General features: G+C 41.7%; 1 protein-coding gene across 1 annotated transcript; it reads right to left on the reverse strand.

Moving 5' to 3' along the window:
• Window positions 1–4,859: 4,859 nt before the first annotated feature.
• On the reverse strand, window positions 4,860–18,970 carry gprc6a (G protein-coupled receptor, class C, group 6, member A). The gene is made up of 7 exons (XM_062422336.1): window positions 18,938–18,970; window positions 18,651–18,781; window positions 11,920–12,214; window positions 8,213–8,974; window positions 7,155–7,370; window positions 6,632–6,755; window positions 4,860–5,977 (listed from the first exon to the last, which is right to left on the reverse strand). The coding sequence occupies exons 1-7, from the start codon at window positions 18,968–18,970 to the stop codon at window positions 4,860–4,862; spliced, it is 2,679 nt and encodes an 892-aa protein (XP_062278320.1).
• Between the last annotated feature and the right edge of the window lie 253 nt (window positions 18,971–19,223).

The raw sequence follows: 19,223 nt of genomic DNA on the forward strand, positions 1-19,223 counted from the left end.
CCTTAAGCCACTTTGTAACTAATTTGGCGGTATGCTTAGGGTCACTGTCCATTTGGAAGACCCATTTGCCCCCAAGCTTTAACTTCCTGGCTGATGTCTTGAGATGTTGCTTCAATATTTCTACATAATGTTCTTTCCTCATGATGCCATCTATTTCGTGAAGTGCACCAGTCCCTCCTGCAGTAAAACACCCCCACAACATGATGCTGCCACCCCCATACTTCACAGTTGGGATGGTGTTCTCAGGCTTGCAAGCTTCACCCTTTTTCCTCCAAATGTAACGATGGTCATTATGGCCAAACAGTTCAATTTTAGTTTCATCAGACCACAGGACATGTCTCCAAAAATGAAGGTCTTTGTCCCTGTGTGCATTTGCAAACAGTAATCTGGCTTTTTTATGTCGCTTTTGGAGTAATGGCTTCTTCCTCGCTGAGTGGCCTTTCAGACCATGTCGGTACAGGACTCGTTTCACTGTGGATGATGACACTCTCTTACCAGTTTCAGCCAGCATCTTCACAAGGTCTTTTGCTTTTGTTCTGGGGTTGATACTCACATTTCGCACCAAAGCACGGTGTTTATACTTACATATAATTATTTGAACAGATGAATATGGCACCTGGAAATGGTACACAAGGATGAACCAGACTTGTGGAAGTCCACAATTCTCTTCCTGATATCTTGGCTGATTTCTTTTGATAATCCCATGATGTCACATGCACAGGAAGCAGTGTGTTTGAGGTGTGCCTTAAAATAAATCCACAGGTTTGCCTCTAATTAACTCAAATGTTGTCAATTAATGAATTAATTATCAGAAGCTTCCAAAGCCATGACATCATCATCTGGGCTTTCCCAAATTGTTTAAATGCATAATAATCTTAGTGTATGTAAACTTCTGACTTTGAAGAAAGTAATAAAAAATTCTTTCTCTCATTATTCTGCTATTATTTTGCAAATATAAATAATTTTTGTAATCCTAACTGACCTAAAACACGAACGGTTTCATCTGATATAAAGTCATACAGTGAGAAATAAAGGTTTTATGTCTTTTTATACAGTGTATGTAAACTTCTGGTTTAAACTGTATACGTACATACACAGGACAATATCATCTGCAAAATCTAGAATCTAGATAAACTGATGACCTTCTCTATCCCTGGGTCCTGTCTTTCTGCACTTCCCACTATCAAATAAAGGCCAAAATATTAAAAAGCATGAACAGTCATATTACATCAAGTGCATTTTATTTTATTGTATTGTGAAATATATTCCAAGCACTTCAGGTCCAGAGAAGACCTCAATTCTATTCAACAGAATTCCACTGAAGACCTCCCTTGTGTGATCCCTCTTCAGTTTTAAAAGTTACACTGTTCACCTTTCCTAAGTATAACAGGACCATTAGACTAGGCTTTGGGTTCTTTATTCCATCTTAGATGTTAACAAAAGATCAGTGAATGCATCGCCTTCTCAAGTGTCTGCTTGAAGAAATTAAGCATGGATCCCCTTAACTGCAGGAGCTTTCCATGTTGAAAGGGAACCACTTTTACACATCTATATCTGTTTCCAGGTGTTGTGGAGTACTGCATATGTGAAAGAAGGATCCACAGATAGCTGAACAATAAGACAGTACAAGATGCTACATGTTTTTTTAAAAATTGCCATACTTTATGAATTTTAGGAGTCAAGCTGTTGACATCTCACTTATACATACACATGTCCAGTAAAACAATGGAAACCCTGTGGGGTACTTTATTGTTGAACGTAATTATATCCTTGAGTATCAGTGACAAAAGATTACATTGCTGTGAATTGCAGTGCTTATATCTTATTACAGTTTGGTTGGAGTTTACATTCCTCATAATAATTTTAGGTTTCTCCTGCAGTCTTCAGAACTGGTCTTGGGGCCTTTTTTTTGGGAACAAATGGAGATAGTGTTAATTGTCGGATTTGCATTATCCTAATGTGTTTTTACCAGAAAAATACACCTATAAGAAAAAGTATATTAACAAACTGAAAAGTTTTAAAGTTGTCACGGTTCTCCTCTGCTCTCCTATCTTATTTATTGTTGCTCAACCAGACTGACAGGTTCAGAGACGGGGATTTTCAGCGTGGAAATTCAATGACAAGCATTACCTGAGGCTGTTTACAGGCTAACCACAGACATTTTCGTGCAAAGGGACTCATCGTCATAGATGTAATAATAATAATGGCTTTGTTTCGTCTCTGCCACCATGACATGCCATGACCTATGTGTACATAAATGTGGTAACAGGTTAAATAATCTTCACAAGAAAAGAAGCAGCAGAACAAATTTAAAAGAGAAAACAAACTCAACCTTTGGTTTTACAGCCATTTGTCAAGCTGTGAAAAGAGAGACATCAAACTAAGAGACAGACATGAGAACGGGACTATACACTTTGGAGGTGACCTAAAGTTGAAGCCTTCTATGGACACATATAAGAGCCTGTACTGCAGTCACCTTCACCTGGCTTCTTTTGGAGTTTTTTTGAAACATGATCTATTGGATTGAGATCAGGTTCTGGAGGCATGGACAGTCAAACATTGGCCATGGAAATTTCACTAAGCCCTCCTTTTACTGTCCCTTAATTATTAAGTATTCATGAATATATATGTAAATATATGATACATTTTAATTACCACTGGTAATAAGTAGGATACATAGAGACTGCAGCTGAAATACTAAGAAAGCCCCTTCACTATTACCCATCAATTCAAGTTCATTGTTCATGGCTACAGCCACTTAGTGTTTATTAGGTTTATCTCATACAGGAAGCGTTGTTTGTTTCACTGGTATTACCATGTCATTTTATAAAAGATTATTGTAACCACTGCTTCAGCTTATTATAAAACATAGTGAGACTGAATAACTGTAACAACTCAGGAGAATGTATTATGGGTCTGGTAGCAGTTTACTACTATATATATATATTTGTATGAATTGCTGGACTGCAGCATAGTTATCCTTATTATATATATAATAAGAGTATATATATATATATATACACCAGTCTTCAGATGAAGAAAAAATGATCAATAAAAAGTGTCTCTGTTAGTAGAAATCCAAAGGGGTCTTTAACTATAAAATGAGGGCACAGGCAGTTCCTCTTCCTCTGAGGTCCACCTCAGAGGTAACAGGTAACAGGAGCACCTTACATAAGCAGGTGATTTGAGGCTAGTGAGTGCAGAGAGTGAGCAACTGGGTTTCACAAGCTCATCCTGCCTCTGAGCCCTTTTTTAAGTTCACTGTGCTGTGGGTTTAATATACAATAAAACTATAACTCACTGTAACTTATATTAAATGCAAAACATACATTACTCCCTAAAATAATGATTAAAACTTTGCCACATATTACAGAAACATATTCCTTTAATGTTTAGTTTAAAACAGCATAAACAATGTGAGTTTACACTCTGGACACAAAGATAACCTTTTGACATATACAAACAAAAATGCACATTTTCTGTCATATACATTATAAAATACACAAAAAAGACCGAAAGCAACAAAACCATATTCAAAATATATAAGTTATAACAATAAAACAGAAAAATAGGGCCATCTCAAAGTAACTTAAACACATCTAGTAATAAGAACAACTTAAGAGCTTAAGATCATTTAAATCAGGGCTCAAAACATTATTGTTTACTGCAACTTTACAGTAAATTAGATACATACTTTCTTGTTACTCTTTAACTGTACCTATCTGCTTGTTTATGTGTTGTTGTTTTCAGTGTTGTTTAAATGCACATTTTATGTATTTTTGTCTTGATGCTTTGAAATGTTTTTATGTTTTATGTTCAATATATTGTATGCCCTTGTAACCTAAAAAATGATATTACATCTTGAACAGGTGCCATGTCTTAGGGCTACACAACTATTGATTGCATTATGTAGTATTCCCATTACATTTATAAATCTCTCACCAAATCCAAAATAAGAGTTTTCAGAATGAAGGGATGTTCAACAGAATCAAGTGATTTATAAAAATCTAAAAATTAGACCAACCCACTTCCCAAATCGTGTAGCTATAATTGTAAATTGACAATATGTAACACACACACACACACACACACACACACACACACACACACACACACACACACACACACACACACACACACACACACACACACACACACACACACACACACACACACACACACACACACACACACACACACACACACAGAGAAACAAACACACAGACACTACCCAAGCCTTGTAGAAATCTAAAGATCATAGATCATTGCTTCACTAAATTAGGATGAAGTGCAAAATTGTGAAATAATTCAGCTTCTTCCAGACTATGCGTTACATGATGAGAGGATCACAGGAAGTTTCTATAGCCAAGCCTTTGAGTAGTGAAGTCTGTGAACGATTTTAAACCGAGTAAGGTCGATGACCGAGTAAGGTCATGTCTGGAACTGATAGACAGGAATGGATCTCATCAAGGTTTAGCTCTTTAGAGATGAGAGATCCCAGCTCAGTGTCTCTGTCTACCTTAACAGACTTTATTACATCATAAAAACAATGCACATAAAACACACAGAAGAATGTAATGAAGTCAAATGACAAATACAAAAATTGACTTAAAAACAGTAATGGATTCAAATCTTGTAAAATATATATATTTTAACAATAAAAACTTGCAAAATCTACATTTTAATGTTCATTATTTTTGGTGTATTTTTAGGCCTTTATTGCAGCAACAGTAGAGAGTAGACAGGAAACAAGAGGAAGAGAGTGACCAGGATGCCCACAGCCGGAATTGATTTATGAACATTGTTGTTACATGGGTTGCATCTTAACCAGTGAGTTACTGGGGCACAGTAGTGATAGTTTATATGCTGGTCCTTCTTCTGAGGCAATTGTGTCGTGTGATTATACCTCTGTGCAAACTTGTGCAGTTGCACACTCTGCAGTTTGTCACCATCACAGGTTTGAAAGAATCGGCTGCAGTCATGGAGAGGGACGGATAACTGATGATGCTGCACTCACTGCTGCTCTGTTGCCATGACGCTGAACTCTGAAACACAGAATATGACTTTGTGGTTTCACTGGAATATTCATACAGTTTCCTCCTGAAAACGCTCTTTGTGTTTTGCTTCTTCTTAAAAATTATTATATAGCACTTTGTGAAGAAATGACAGCTAAGGATGCCATAATTGGAGATGAGAATGACCACCATCTCCACAGCGGGCAGGTACACTCCTGAAGTGGTGACATAGACAGGAACAAAAAGCAGCCAGGAAATGAGGTAAAGCAGCATGCTGAAGGTGATGAACCTCGCCTCGTTATACTGCTGTGGTAATTTACGCCCTTTGAAGGCACAGATGAAACACACAAAGGCCAAGACAGCTATATAGCCCAACATCACTCCGAAGGCCAAATATGAGCCCTCATGGCAGTACTCCAGCAGAGCAGTTGGAAACTTCTCGGTGTCATTAAATGGACTTTTTAGGACCAACCAGCAGATGCAGATGGCTGCCTGTATGGCCACACAGACAATGACAATAACAAAAGGCTGGTAGAGTCTCCGTAGAACTTCCTGCAGCTCAGGGTTGAACTGGAAGGCCAACAGGATCTTCAGGGTCTTGACCAGTATGCAGGAGACACATAAAGTGAAGCTCATGCCGAAGAGCACCTGTCGAGCCTTGCACTGGAAGCCGTTGGGCCGGCCTACAAACAGCATGGCGCTGATGAAACTGACAACCAGAGAGAACAGGACGACCTGGTTCAGCGGTCCTCCAGCAGCCTTCACTACAGGAGTGTCATGCTGACGTAGAAACAGAGCAGACACCAGGAGAGACAGGAGGATACCTATGGCTGAAAACATCAAGAGCACGACAGCAAAGCCATCCTCCCAGTGGAAGAAGTGAAGGGTTTTGGGCAGGCAGCTGGAGCTACCTTCAGGAGACCACTCTGTGTTTGGGTCACACCTCAGACACTGGTCCATATCTGCAGGAGTACAGGCACAGGTACCACATGACTCAGTCTATTAATCACATGTTCTTACAGCATAGTCTGGCTTTTGGTGCGAGAATGTCATTCCTAACTTGATTATTCAGTTTACTTGATTTACATGTATCATAAGTGGATGTGAATAACGAGGGAAGCTACAAGTCAAATACAACTGGTTTCTTTTGTCTTTTGTTATAACCTTGTGGCTTGTAAACCTTGCGTGTAGGTGTTTCTCGTTGTCATGTTACAGACGTTTGAGCTGTTGAGAAATTCTTGCCAAAAAATGTTTTTGATGCCCAAAGAGGGAACATTTTTTCCAATATTTCATAAAAATTAAAGTCTGAGAAAAATTCATCAAACTTTCTGTGGCAGTTCTTTATTGTCGTACTGGTCTGGTTTAATATACAGTATCTGTCACAGGAGCCGGCTTCCGGCAAAATGAGTATTTTCACTTTTAATACCTACACTAAATTTAGCAAGGTAATACTTCTGAGCATGGTTATTAGTCATTGTGCATGCATGCAAATATATCCAGTGCCATTGTGTGAGTGTGTGAGTGTGTGAGTGTGTGTGTGTGTGTGTGTGTGTGTGTGTGTGTGTGTGTGTGTGTGTGTGTGTGTGTATATGTGGGTGGGTGGGGGGGTATCTTGCCTGTTTCATCAGAGTAGTGGTTCTTTGTACAGTTGATACACTGGTAACAACAGGTGTGTTGACCCTCTGCTGTTTTCTTGGACTGTCCAGGGTTGCAGCTTTTTGAGCATTTTGAGGTGACTTTCTAAGGAAGGCAGGGAGAGACCATGTAACAATGAATTATTCTATTCTATTGTGATTTGTTTTCTTGCAATACTCTACATAATGCCTTGAGAGAGTTTCTCGTGGGATGCTTCAGAAACATGCTGTGGTGTATCTGGTGGAATTATAAGGATTATCTAGAGTGGCCATGATCAGCTCCAGTGACCAGCAGTTGTTGCAGCTGGAACACAACACAGCCACTTTACTTTCCACACATGACAAAACTTTTGTATATTAAAACAGAAATCCTGTCTTTCAGTATTGCTTATGTTAGCTTTAATAATCTGCATGTTTTCAGTTTACACACACTGCTGTGGGTACATGTGTGTCTGTGTGTTTGTATATGTACAAAATGATATCAGAATGAGGGCAATGGGTATACCTTCAATTCAGGCAGCTGTTCAGAGGTGTTGTGGTTAATGAAGGTGAAGGTTTCTTTGTCTGGGTGATATTCAGCCACAACATTACGGACAGTAATGTTCCCTTCATGTGACCTCCACATCGTCACATCATAGCCCAGGTTGATGTCTCCTCCTTTGTCAAACTTGTACCTTTTCCCTTCTAGCTTAAACTCCTGCTCCCGCAGAGCTTGTACCACCTACATAAAAAATGACATTTTATTGCATATTAAATGTATGTACTGTATGACCAGACTTGAGAAGACATTCAGTTAACAGCACTAATCCCTTGTCATCTGACCCAAATGTTTAAGGCACCATAGTATTCTAGCGTTAAGAAATGATTACCACAATGACTGTGGCACAATTATCATAATTACTGTAAACAATGTGCTCTGACCTAAAGTTTACCAACAAGAAAAAATAGTAACATTATTTTTTTTATATATATTTAAAGAAAGAAACTGATATGTAACTTTAAAGTATGGTGTACTGAGTACTGAGATAATAGAGATAGTGCTCAGTTATGCAAACATATAATTAATTCATCATACATGAAAACATTTAATGAATGATAAATATTTACTTGGTTGAGCAGTTTTGTCAAGGAAATCCCTCTGGAATCATCAACTCAGAACCATGTCTATTTTAGTACGGCATTGTGGACTAATTACCAGAAAATGTTAATTTAGGGGGGGGGGGGTGGTTCTAGCAGTTCCCCAGGTGTGAGAAGGGTGTTGTTAGTTTCATGTTATTATGATAATCATGCAAATCATGCAAATCACATTTAATGTGGGGATAACTCTCTGAACTGTCAAAACCCTATCTTCAGTTGTTATATGAATTTAACCTACCACCTTGAGGTGGACAGGCAGTCCACGCCTTTACTTGAAGCGTTTACCAACTACTGTGTTAACAGTGTCACGGCTCTTGTCAATCAGATGTATTTGTCTTTTTATTCTTCTATTGTCTTTTTAATAAAAGAACACACCATACACAGAACCCAGCACACACTCACACACACAGTCTAGTATGTGAATACCTCCCAGGGTTGCACTGTGCCTGGTGTTTTGCAGTTTCTCCTCCTGCAGATAGAGGCCACAGCCTGAGCGATGGCACTCACAGCCATCTCAACACTGTAGATAGTGTCAGCCTGAAGATGTTCTGTGGGGGTCTTCACAGAATTAGACACCTGATTGTAGAACTCTCTCAGGAAGGAGTTATTCCCTGTGTAGTTGTGTCCAGCTGCCTCCAGCCTGCTCAGATACTCACAAAAAGATGACATGTTTCCATGTTTGAAGGTGAAGCCTACAATTTGTCCTATGTCCTCCATAGTTAAGTTTCCCAGTACAAAGCCAGAGGAGGACCAGCTGTCACTGGCCACCCACACTCTTTTTAATGACTCTAAGTTGTTTCCTTTTGTCAGCGCCTGATTCCTCAGCTCTTGGTAAAGGTGCTTCATGTGAGATGGCTTGGCAAATGACACGATTACTTTTACGTTGGGATTCTCGGAGATGGTTCTGGCTGTCTGGTTGATATCAGCAACTGGATTGGTTTCAGACTGTGGAAGGACTGATCTGAAGGCCACACAGATTCCCTTCTCCAAGGCCTGGGACACAAAGTTGTCAAGCGCCGATCGTCCATAATCTCCATCTGTGGTAATTATTCCTACCCAGTTCCAGTCATTGGATTTGATCAATGTGACCATAGCAGCTGTCTGATGCTCATCATTAGGAATGGTTCTCATGAAGGCAGGGAAGCGACTTTTATCACTCAGAGTCACAGCTGTTGATGAATAGCTGATCTGGAGGAAAGAAAACCAATGATATTATTTTCATGAGATTCATTCCCATTTAATTACATGAAAAATAATAGGGGGGGAAAGTTTATTATAATGATATTGTTATTCAAATTAAAACAAGTACATTTTCTCATTACAATGTGAAAGAATACTCATAACAAGAACAGTGTTTAAAATATTAGATATTTGATATTAAATATTGAAATATTAGATTGCATCTGTATCATAAAAACAGCAGTGATGGATGCATGTGCACATCTGGATGGACTGATCAAGTTTTTTTTGGGCTAACACATAATGAAACTCTGCTATTACTAAACAGCATGCATGGGATCATTTCCAACATGCAGACACTTACAAGAATATTATCTACTCTGCATCTCATTTGGAGAAAGAACCATGGGATGTGTTTGTCACAATAAAAGAACAAACTATTATGACAAAACGTTAACATTATAGTGAGAAAATGATTTTGTAATGAGCAAAGTGGATGTGAATGACCTTATTTGTCTTTATGGTTGAAGACCTTTGACCTCTTCCCAGAATGAGTATATGGTTTGGTCTGGTGTTCACAGACAGCTGATGTCTGTTTTAGCTGTTCATTCAGTCTGTTGATGGCCAGTGGACAGCCAGAGAAAGATCAAGGTGGACATTCACATGTGACACCAGAGACCATTTTTGAGACAGGAGTCAACATCTCCCCCCATATATGACAATCTGTTATCGTGTCACTAGTTCCATACTCCATCCGGCTGTTAAGTCTGACGTCACGCATGACGAAAATTCTATTTCCGGGTCCAAAGGCATCGATTAGTAATCAACAACAATGGCGGAACCCGTGAACCTTTTTTACGATCACATCTTATTGTAGTGACATGTCTGTGAGAGTGAAAAAGGGACTGAATTCGTATAATTCCAATAGAGTACAGGGTGTAACTGTTCTTCCTGATGGTTTAATTAAGGGCACTGTCCAGGCATCAATGAAAAAGAAAGTGTACAAAGTTGAGGTGAGTTAGCGGTTAGTTTGCACGTTCAATCAATCAATCAATCAATCTTTATTTATATAGCGTCAAATCACAACAAAGTCATCTCAAGGCACTTAACATATAGAGTAGGTCTAGACCATACCATAGACTGTATATAAAAGGACCATACTCTTCAGGTTTAACTGTAACCGTTTAAAACACGCTGTTCTGCCAACGGGACAGGTCGGAAGTTGTGAGGTAGCGAAATTTCTTCTGAATGTTTTAAACACCAACCCTTAAACATATATATTAATGCCATACATTGTTAGAAAGCTTAGATTGCCCTGAACATACAAATGAAAGTAAAAGTAGATCTGGCAAGTAGTTGTTGATGTTGTTGCAATATCTTTGTACATTTTCCCAAAATTAGACTGAAATGGCCGTGTTAATAACTAGATAAAAATGTACAGTTCCTGTTTGAATTGTCACATTTATAGTTCCACTCTGACACGACAAAGTAGTTTAGTTCCTGTTCATCTCTGAGCCTCACCTCGAAACTGTGTCCAGCCTCTTTAAACAGGGTTGACTTTAATTACACAGTCATGCAACAGCATAAAAAGTCTGGCTGATGTTTATCAGAATGTTTATCATCTAAACCTGTTGTGCTGCTTCAGTGACAGTGACCTGTGACAGTCAACACTGTGCTCATCATCTGTCCTCTGAAAGAGCTGAACTCCCTCCTGCTCACTCACTGAGTTCACAAAACCAGTGGTGGAAAGTAACTTTCATTCATTCAGCTACTGTACTTAAGTGCAACGTTGAGGTACTTTATTGTTGTATTTCTATGTGTTGCTACTTTCTACATTTCAGAGGGAAATATTGTACTTTCTAACCCATTACATTTATTTGACAGATTTAGTTACTTTTCAGATGACGATTTGACACAATGGATAATTCATCATCTCACGACCCCTCACATTCATCTGCTGACCCTTTGAAGGGGCCCCATCCCTAGGTTGGGAACCACTGGACTAAACTAGCTAACTGTATATAAAGTAGTGTAAACTAGCTCCACCTCCAGCAGCTACAACAGTAACATGCTGCTCTAACACTGATGCTTCACTATTAATAATCTAATGATGTCATAATAATAATATATCAGTCAGAGGACCAAACCACTACTTTTACTGTAATACTGCATACTACATCGCTCATAATACTGCAGTACTTTTACTGTAATACTGCATACTACATCACTCATAATACTGCAGTACTTTTACTGTAATACTGCATACTACATCACTATAATACTGCAGTAGTTTTACTGTAATACTGCATACTACATCACTCATAATACTGCAGTACTTTTACTGTAATACTGCATACTACATCACTATAATACTGCAGTAGTTTTACTGTAATACTGCATACTACATCACTCATAATACTGCAGTACTTTTACTGTAATACTGCATACTACATCGCTCATAATACTGCAGTACTTTACTGTAATACTGCATACTACATCGCTCATAATACTGCAGTACTTTACTGTAATACTGCATACTACATCGCTCATAATACTGCAGTACTTTTACTGTAATACTGCATACTACATCACTCATAATACTGCAGTACTTTAACTGTAATACTGCATACTACATCACTCATAATACTGCAGTACTTTTACTGTAATACTGCATACTACATCGCTCATATTACTGCAGTACTTTTACTGTAATACTGCATACTACATCACTCATAATACTGCAGTACTTTTACTGTAATACTGCATACTACATCGCTCATAATACTGCAGTACTTTTACTGTAATACTGCATACTACATCAAGCTCAAATACTTTTGTACTTTTACTCAAGAAGAATTTGTCATGTAGGACTTTTACTTGTAATGGAGTATTTTGTACATTGTTGTATTGGTACTTTAATGAAATAAAGGATCTGAATACTTCTTCCAACTTACTTGTGGAATCATCTTGAGGGTCAGTTCCCTGGCAATAGCAATAGATACTTCAGAGTAAGAGGATCCTATGACGGCCATGACTGGTTGGCCACATGTAGAGGTGTTGCTTTCTGTGTGGCAGCAGGTCTGCTGGGTGAAGTATGCTGTGGCCCTCAGAGATGTGCTGACATCACCGCAGGAGTCCTGGATCTGGTAACCCAGTGTGATGTTAAGAGCAGCCAGCGGAGGGGATTTATTCATGATCTCTACTGCATTGATCATAGCCAGAGCCTTTGTCAGGCCACTTTCATCAAGCCTGTGTTAAACAGTATCCTTTGTTAATACAATACAATATACAGTGTATACTAGGATTAACTATATACATATAATATTAAAACACACTATCATTATATACTGTATACACACTCACTGGCCACTTTATTGGGAACATCTGTGCAATTTAATGCAATCCAATACACCAGCTCTCCCATAAATTCTATTTTAATGAAGCTTATTGTTATGTCTCGTCAAATTTGTTAATGTCTTGTCTTGTGTCATGTGTTGGTCCTTTATGTTTTCATTTAGTCAAGTCACTCATGTCCCGTCCTGTCATGCACTTCCTGTTTTATTTTGTACTCACCTTTTCCCTCTTGTTTCAGATCTTGACTTCCTCCCTTTGTGTGCCTTCCCTCCGCTGTGATTGTCAACCCCGCCCCTGATTGGTTCCACCTGTGTCCCCTTACCTCATGTTCAAATAGTCCTTGTCTCCCTTGTCTTGTGTCAGTTCGTTTTGTCTTGTCAGCGTCACCGTCATGCAGCCCGAGAAGCCTTGTTTCATTCTGTCCTCCAAGTGAGCGTTTTTTGTTCCGTTTTATCATCCTCCTTGAGAGCGTTTTTTGTTTAATAAATTCCCTTCGAGTTAAGCGTTTGAGTCCTCCTTCCTGTCTGAGGTCGTTACAGAACGAACTGACCAACAATGGACTCAGCTGACTTGAAGAATCTCCAAACCTCCATGGCTGCACAGGTCACAAATATCCATCAGCATGCAACGCAGCTAAGCACCGTCGGCCGGGGTGTGGAGGAACTCTCCAAGCATCAGGAGGATTTTCAAGCCTCAGTCACTTCTCAGGTCAACCACCTGGCGGGTCAACTACACCAAGTCCTTTTGCGCCTAGACACAGCCCCCCCGGCAACACCACCGGCAGAGAATCCAGCTGCGGCACCTACTGGACCAGTTGCCCCCATATCCCTGCGGTTGGCCCCCCCTGAGAAGTTCTCTGGAAACTCAGGTGACTGTAGAACCTTTCTAGTCCAGTGCGACCTGCACTTTAAGCTCAACCCAGCAGCTTTTGAGTCAGACCAGGCTAAAGTTGCCTTCATTGTGTCCCATTTAACGGGCCGAGCCGCCGCTTGGGCCACGGCCGAATGGTCCAGAGACTCTAATATCTGTCAGTCACTCGCAGATTTCCAAGATAATTTCAGTAAAATATTTGATCACTCCTCACCTGCCAGAGATGCTTCTCGGGTCCTCATGCAGCTCAAACAGCGCCAGCGCCAAGTGGTTGATTATGCCATTGAGTTCCGCACTGTGTCCGCAGATAGTGGGTGGAACACACCCGCACTAATAGATGCTTTTATGAATGGTCTTACTGAGCCTGTGAAGGATCATTTAGCACCTTTAGAGCTCCCCCAGGACCTGGAAGCCACCATCGCCATGGCTATTCGGGTGGACAACAGGCTCAGAGAAAGGGAGAGAGAGCGGCGTCGGACTGCAGGTCGTCCTCCAGGTCACGAAGGTTACTCTGCGGGATTCCAACCTTCAAGGGCCACTTCGTCTCCCATGCCAGGAGGTGTTGGGAGAATGCGGCCTCCCCAAGAGCCACAGGAACCTATGCAGCTGGGGGGAACCAAAATCACTGCAGAGGAGAGACAGCGTCGTCTGCAAGAGGGATGCTGCTTCTACTGTGGCCAGCCAGGCCATCAACTTGCCACCTGTCTGGGGAAAGGGTCGAGCTCACCAGCCATGAGGAGAGCGCTGGTGAGCAGGCTTACCTCCGCCTTTCCTCCTCGTCAACTGACCCAGGTAGAATTCTCCATCAACAACCAGACAGTTACTCATGGGGTTTTAATTGACTTTGGGGCAGACGAAAGTCTCATGGACTGGAGCTTAGCTCGACAGAACCAGGTTAAGACTATTCCTCTGACCCATCCGGTAACGGCCAGTGCCTTGGATGGTCGTCGACTGTTTAGAGTGACTCATTGTACTGAACCCATTCGGGTGACGTTCAAAGACGACCACACCGAGGTTATGCAGTTTCATTTGTTTAACTCGGCACAGCATCCACTGATTTTGGGGTTTCCGTGGCTTAAAAAACATAACCCTCACATAGATTGGCGCTCAGGGGAAATCAAGGGGTGGGGAGGAGACTGTGCACACTCATGTAAAGTTAATCAGGTGAGGCAGACCAACATCCCTGAGAGCTCAGGAGGTGAACGCAGCAGGGGCATTGACACTGACTGTCCAGATTTATGTAATGTACCCTCATGCTATCATGACTTAAAAGATGTGTTTAACAAGAGGAAGGCCATGTCTCTCCCTCCTCATCGACCTTTTGACTGTGCCGTTGACCTGTTACCTGGTGCCCCCATCCCCAAGGGGCGTCTCTACTCCATCTCTGGGCCGGAAAGAGCGGCCATGGATGAATACCTAACCTCTTCACTGAAGGCAGGAATAATCCGACCCTCCTCCTCTCCAGCTGGTGCAGGTTTCTTTTTTGTGGGTAAGAAAGACGGTTCACTCAGGCCATGCATTGACTATAGCCCTCTTAATGACATCACCGTAAAGAACCGTTACCCGCTTCCGTTAATTGCATCTGCTTTTGAATTGCTCCAAAAGGCCACCGTCTTCACCAAGTTAGACCTCAGGAATGCTTATCACCTCATCAGGATAAGAGAAGGAGACGAATGGAAGACGGGCTTTAACACTCCTAATGGTCATTACGAGTACCTGGTCATGCCTTTTGGACTATGCAATGCTCCAGCTGTTTTCCAAGCATTTGTGAATGATGTTCTGAGAGTTTTTGAACATTTTTGTGTTTGTGTACATCGACGATATTCTAATTTTTTCACCAGATGAGGAGTCACATGTGCTTCATGTTCGTCAAGTCCTTCAGAAGCTGTTGGAGAACCAGCTCTATGTCAAAGGTGAAAAGTGTGACTTCCATGCAGCTACTGTCAGCTTCCTGGGCTACGTTATCACGGCCAACAAGGTACAGATGGACCCAGCAAAGGTCAGTGCGGTGGCTAATTGGCCAACTCCGGACAGCAGGAAAAAGGTACAACAGTTCCTGGGATTTGCCAATTTTTATAGAAAGTTTATTCGTAACTTCAGCTCTGTTGCTGCACCACTGCATGCACTCACCTCCTCCAAGATACTTTTTCAGTGGACCCCCCAAGCCGAGAAAGCCTTTCGGTCCCTCAAGGAAAGGTTCACCACAGCTCCTGTGCTCACGGTTCCGGACCCCCAGCGGCAGTTCATGGTGGAGGTTGATGCGTCCAATCAGGGCATTGGTGCAGTGTTATCCCAGAGGTCCGCCGAAGACAACAGGGTGCATCCATGCGCCTATTTGTCACGTAAGTTGACACCTGCAGAAAGAAATTATGATGTGGGAAACAAGGAACTGTTGGCTGTCAAGGCAGCTCTAGATGAGTGGAGGCACTGGTTGGAGGGGGCAGAACAACCTTTTATAGTCTGGACCGACCATAAGAACCTTGAATACATCAGGAAAGCTAAAAGGCTCAATTCACGTCAGGCTAGATGGACCTTGTTCTTTAACAGGTTCAACTTCACACTGTCTTTTCGCCCAGGCTCACAAAATACTAAGCCAGATGCTCTATCCCGTCTTCAAGACCCTGAACCTGTTGCCAAAGAACCCGAAACAATCCTTCCACTGAACCGTGTGGTTGGAGCGGTGTCATGGCAGATAGAATCAGAGGTGAAGCAGGCTAATGATGTGAGCCCAGCACCAAGTGAGTGTCCACAAAACCGTTTGTTTGTCCCTCTGTCATTACGCTCCAAGGTAATCCACTGGGCTCACACGTCCATGCTCACATGTCATCCAGGCGTCAAGCAAACCATCTATGTAATCAAGCAGCGGTTCTGGTGGCCGACCATGGAAAGGGAGGTCTCAGAATATGTGGCGGCCTGCCCCGTGTGCGCACGAAATAAAGCCTCACCTCGGGCCCAAATAGGCCTGCTGCACCCGCTGCCAGTCCCTCAAAGACCATGGTCCCACATCTCCATGGATTTTGTAACAGGACTGCCGCTGTCTAAAGGTAATACGACCATCCTGACAGTGGTCGACCGCTTCTCCAAGATGGCACACTTCATCCCTCTTGTCAAGTTACCCTCTGCCAAAGAGACTGCAGAGGTCATGATGATTAATGTGTTCAGGATCCATGGTTTTCCCAGTGATATCGTTTCAGATAGAGGGCCGCAGTTCATCTCCAGCTTCTGGAAGGAGTTTTGCCGGCTCCTTGGTGCCACGGTGAGCATGTCCTCCGGGTATCACCCACAGTCGAACGGGCAGACTGAGCGCCTCAACCAGGAGCTCGAGACGTGCCTACGATGCCTTGTCTCCCAGAACCAAACCACCTGGAGCGACCACCTCGTCTGGGTGGAATATGCCCACAACACCCTTCCCTCGTCTGCCACAGGTCTCTCACCTTTCCAGTGTGTCAACGGCTACCAGCCTCCCCTGTTCCCTGCCAATGAGAAGGAGGTCACGGTCCCCTCCGCTCATGCCATGGTCAGACGCTGTCAGCGGATTTGGGCCGGTGCTCGGCGGGCCCTCCTCCGGAGCTCAGCTCGGATGAAGGCAGCGGCAGATAGACACAGACAGCCAGCTCCTCCCTACAGGGCTGGCCAGAGGGTGTGGTTAGCCACCAAGGACTTGCCCCTTCATGTCGACTCCAGGAAGTTGGCTCCCAGGTTTGTGGGTCCATTTCTCATATCAAAAGTCATTAACCCTGTGTCTGTGCGTCTACGCCTTCCCAGGTCCTTGAGGGTCCACCCCACGTTCCACGTCAGCAAGATCAAGCCGGTCAGGGAAAGTGCTCTGGTGCCTGCCGCCGCCCCCCCTCCGCCCCCCCGGATTGTCGGTGGCGGGCCTGTGTATACTGTTAAGAAGCTCCTGGCGGTTCGTAACCGTGGCCGTGGGAAACAGTTTTTGGTGGACTGGGAAGGTTATGGTCCAGAGGAGCGTTCATGGATCCCTTCACGTTTTGTTGTGGACAAGGGTATGGTCAGGGACTTTTATGCCCACTCTGGGAGTCCTGGGCCGTCAGGAGTCGGCCCTAGAAGGGGGGGTACTGTTATGTCTCGTCAAATTTGTTAATGTCTTGTCTTGTGTCATGTGTTGGTCCTTTATGTTTTCATTTAGTCAAGTCACTCATGTCCCGTCCTGTCATGCACTTCCTGTTTTATTTTGTACTCACCTTTTCCCTCTTGTTTCAGATCTTGACTTCCTCCCTTTGTGTGCCTTCCCTCCGCTGTGATTGTCAACCCCGCCCCTGATTGGTTCCACCTGTGTCCCCTTACCTCATGTTCAAATAGTCCTTGTCTCCCTTGTCTTGTGTCAGTTCGTTTTGTCTTGTCAGCGTCACCGTCATGCAGCCCGAGAAGCCTTGTTTCATTCTGTCCTCCAAGTGAGCGTTTTTTGTTCCGTTTTATCATCCTCCTTGAGAGCGTTTTTTGTTTAATAAATTCCCTTCGAGTTAAGCGTTTGAGTCCTCCTTCCTGTCTGAGGTCGTTACACTTATAGATTTTCAGTTTTTGGGACATAGCTAGAAAGGTGATAATTCTACTTTATGTTTATTATTGAGATTGTGGTGGTGGTAGTGTGCATTATATTGAAACTGTTTCTAATATTTTTCCTTTCTCATGTATTTGAGATTGTAATTAATTTTAACAAATTTTACATCATTGGCCCCAACTTATTAGAAAATAATTGTTGTTTTTAGGATGTCCTGCTCAATATTGACAAAATGCATTAAAATTGAAATGAATCCAATTTTTTTCTTTTCATTTTATGTTTTAAAATGAAGCAATTCTTTTTATACATGCACCTAAATACACTGTAGATGATTGAAATATTTAATATGTATCATTCTCTGTGGTTACACCATGGGACACTTTCAGGAGCACTGTCTTACTTTTGGTTAAAAAAAGTTGCAAATGTCATTTCAAATGTCATAAAAACAACAAAAATACAAAATATACATTTTAACAAACGTGATGCTGCTTTTTAAAACTATTTTTAAAGATATATTTGAATTTGTCATCTTACCAACCCTTACTTGTCACTGACCCTTAATGTTTGGTTTAGTTGAATATTTCTATTTCATGCCCACACTACAAACCAATTTGTGGTTGGTTTGTTATTATTCTTATAATTATATATTGTAATTATATCCTAATATTAACATCTAATATTTATTTTTACTTGAACATTTACATTGTGCTGTTACTACTTTTATGTTACTTCTTCCTCTATTAAAAATAATGAACATCACACTGATTCCTCACAGGACTTAACTGAATTATTATGATAGTTTATTCAATTTATGTAAAGTTTTGTGAGCTTGGGTGATTGCACGCATAGGACAAAATGATAGACACAGACTAAAACAGGGTAAAACAAGCCAAAACATTGTCTGTTTATCATTGATTGCATCAGACTGAATGGACTTACCCAACACACTGCTGAACGTGGGGTGCAAATGAGTCATTCTTTTTTTCTACAGCTTTATGAATAGGGAAGATTCCACCAATAATGATATCTCCTGGGGCTGTAGCTCCAGGCACCCTGATATCCTTATTATTCTGGAAAGAGGACATGCCACTGAAAAGGAAAAGTATGTGCAAATAGAAGCAAAGAGCAACCCAGGCCATGCTGCTGTCTTCTCTGCTGTCTCTCTGTGTTTGTTTTCTAAACTCTCTTTCCCTCTTTCCTCTCCTCTCCTCTCTGTGTCTCTTCACCTCAGGCAGAGTGATACTCTCCTTTTTAAGCATCCTTACTGGGCTAAAAAAAAATTCCCTCTTGTTTCCTCCTTCATAGTTTACTATTCTCATATTCTCCCCTGCAGCCCTGCCCACTTCTTCATGAGTGACAGCAGGATGAGTCACTATTCTGCAGAGGCAGCTCTCTTCATATTTGTTGTGTTTAAGTCATTCTGGACTCTGGATTCTGAGCTGAGTGAAAATATGATTATTCAATTCAATTCAGTTTTATTTATATAGCGCCAAATCACAACAGATGTCATCT

Source organism: Scomber scombrus, chromosome 7 (genome assembly GCF_963691925.1).
Source record: "Scomber scombrus chromosome 7, fScoSco1.1, whole genome shotgun sequence".
Taxonomy (NCBI): Eukaryota; Metazoa; Chordata; class Actinopteri; order Scombriformes; family Scombridae; genus Scomber; species Scomber scombrus.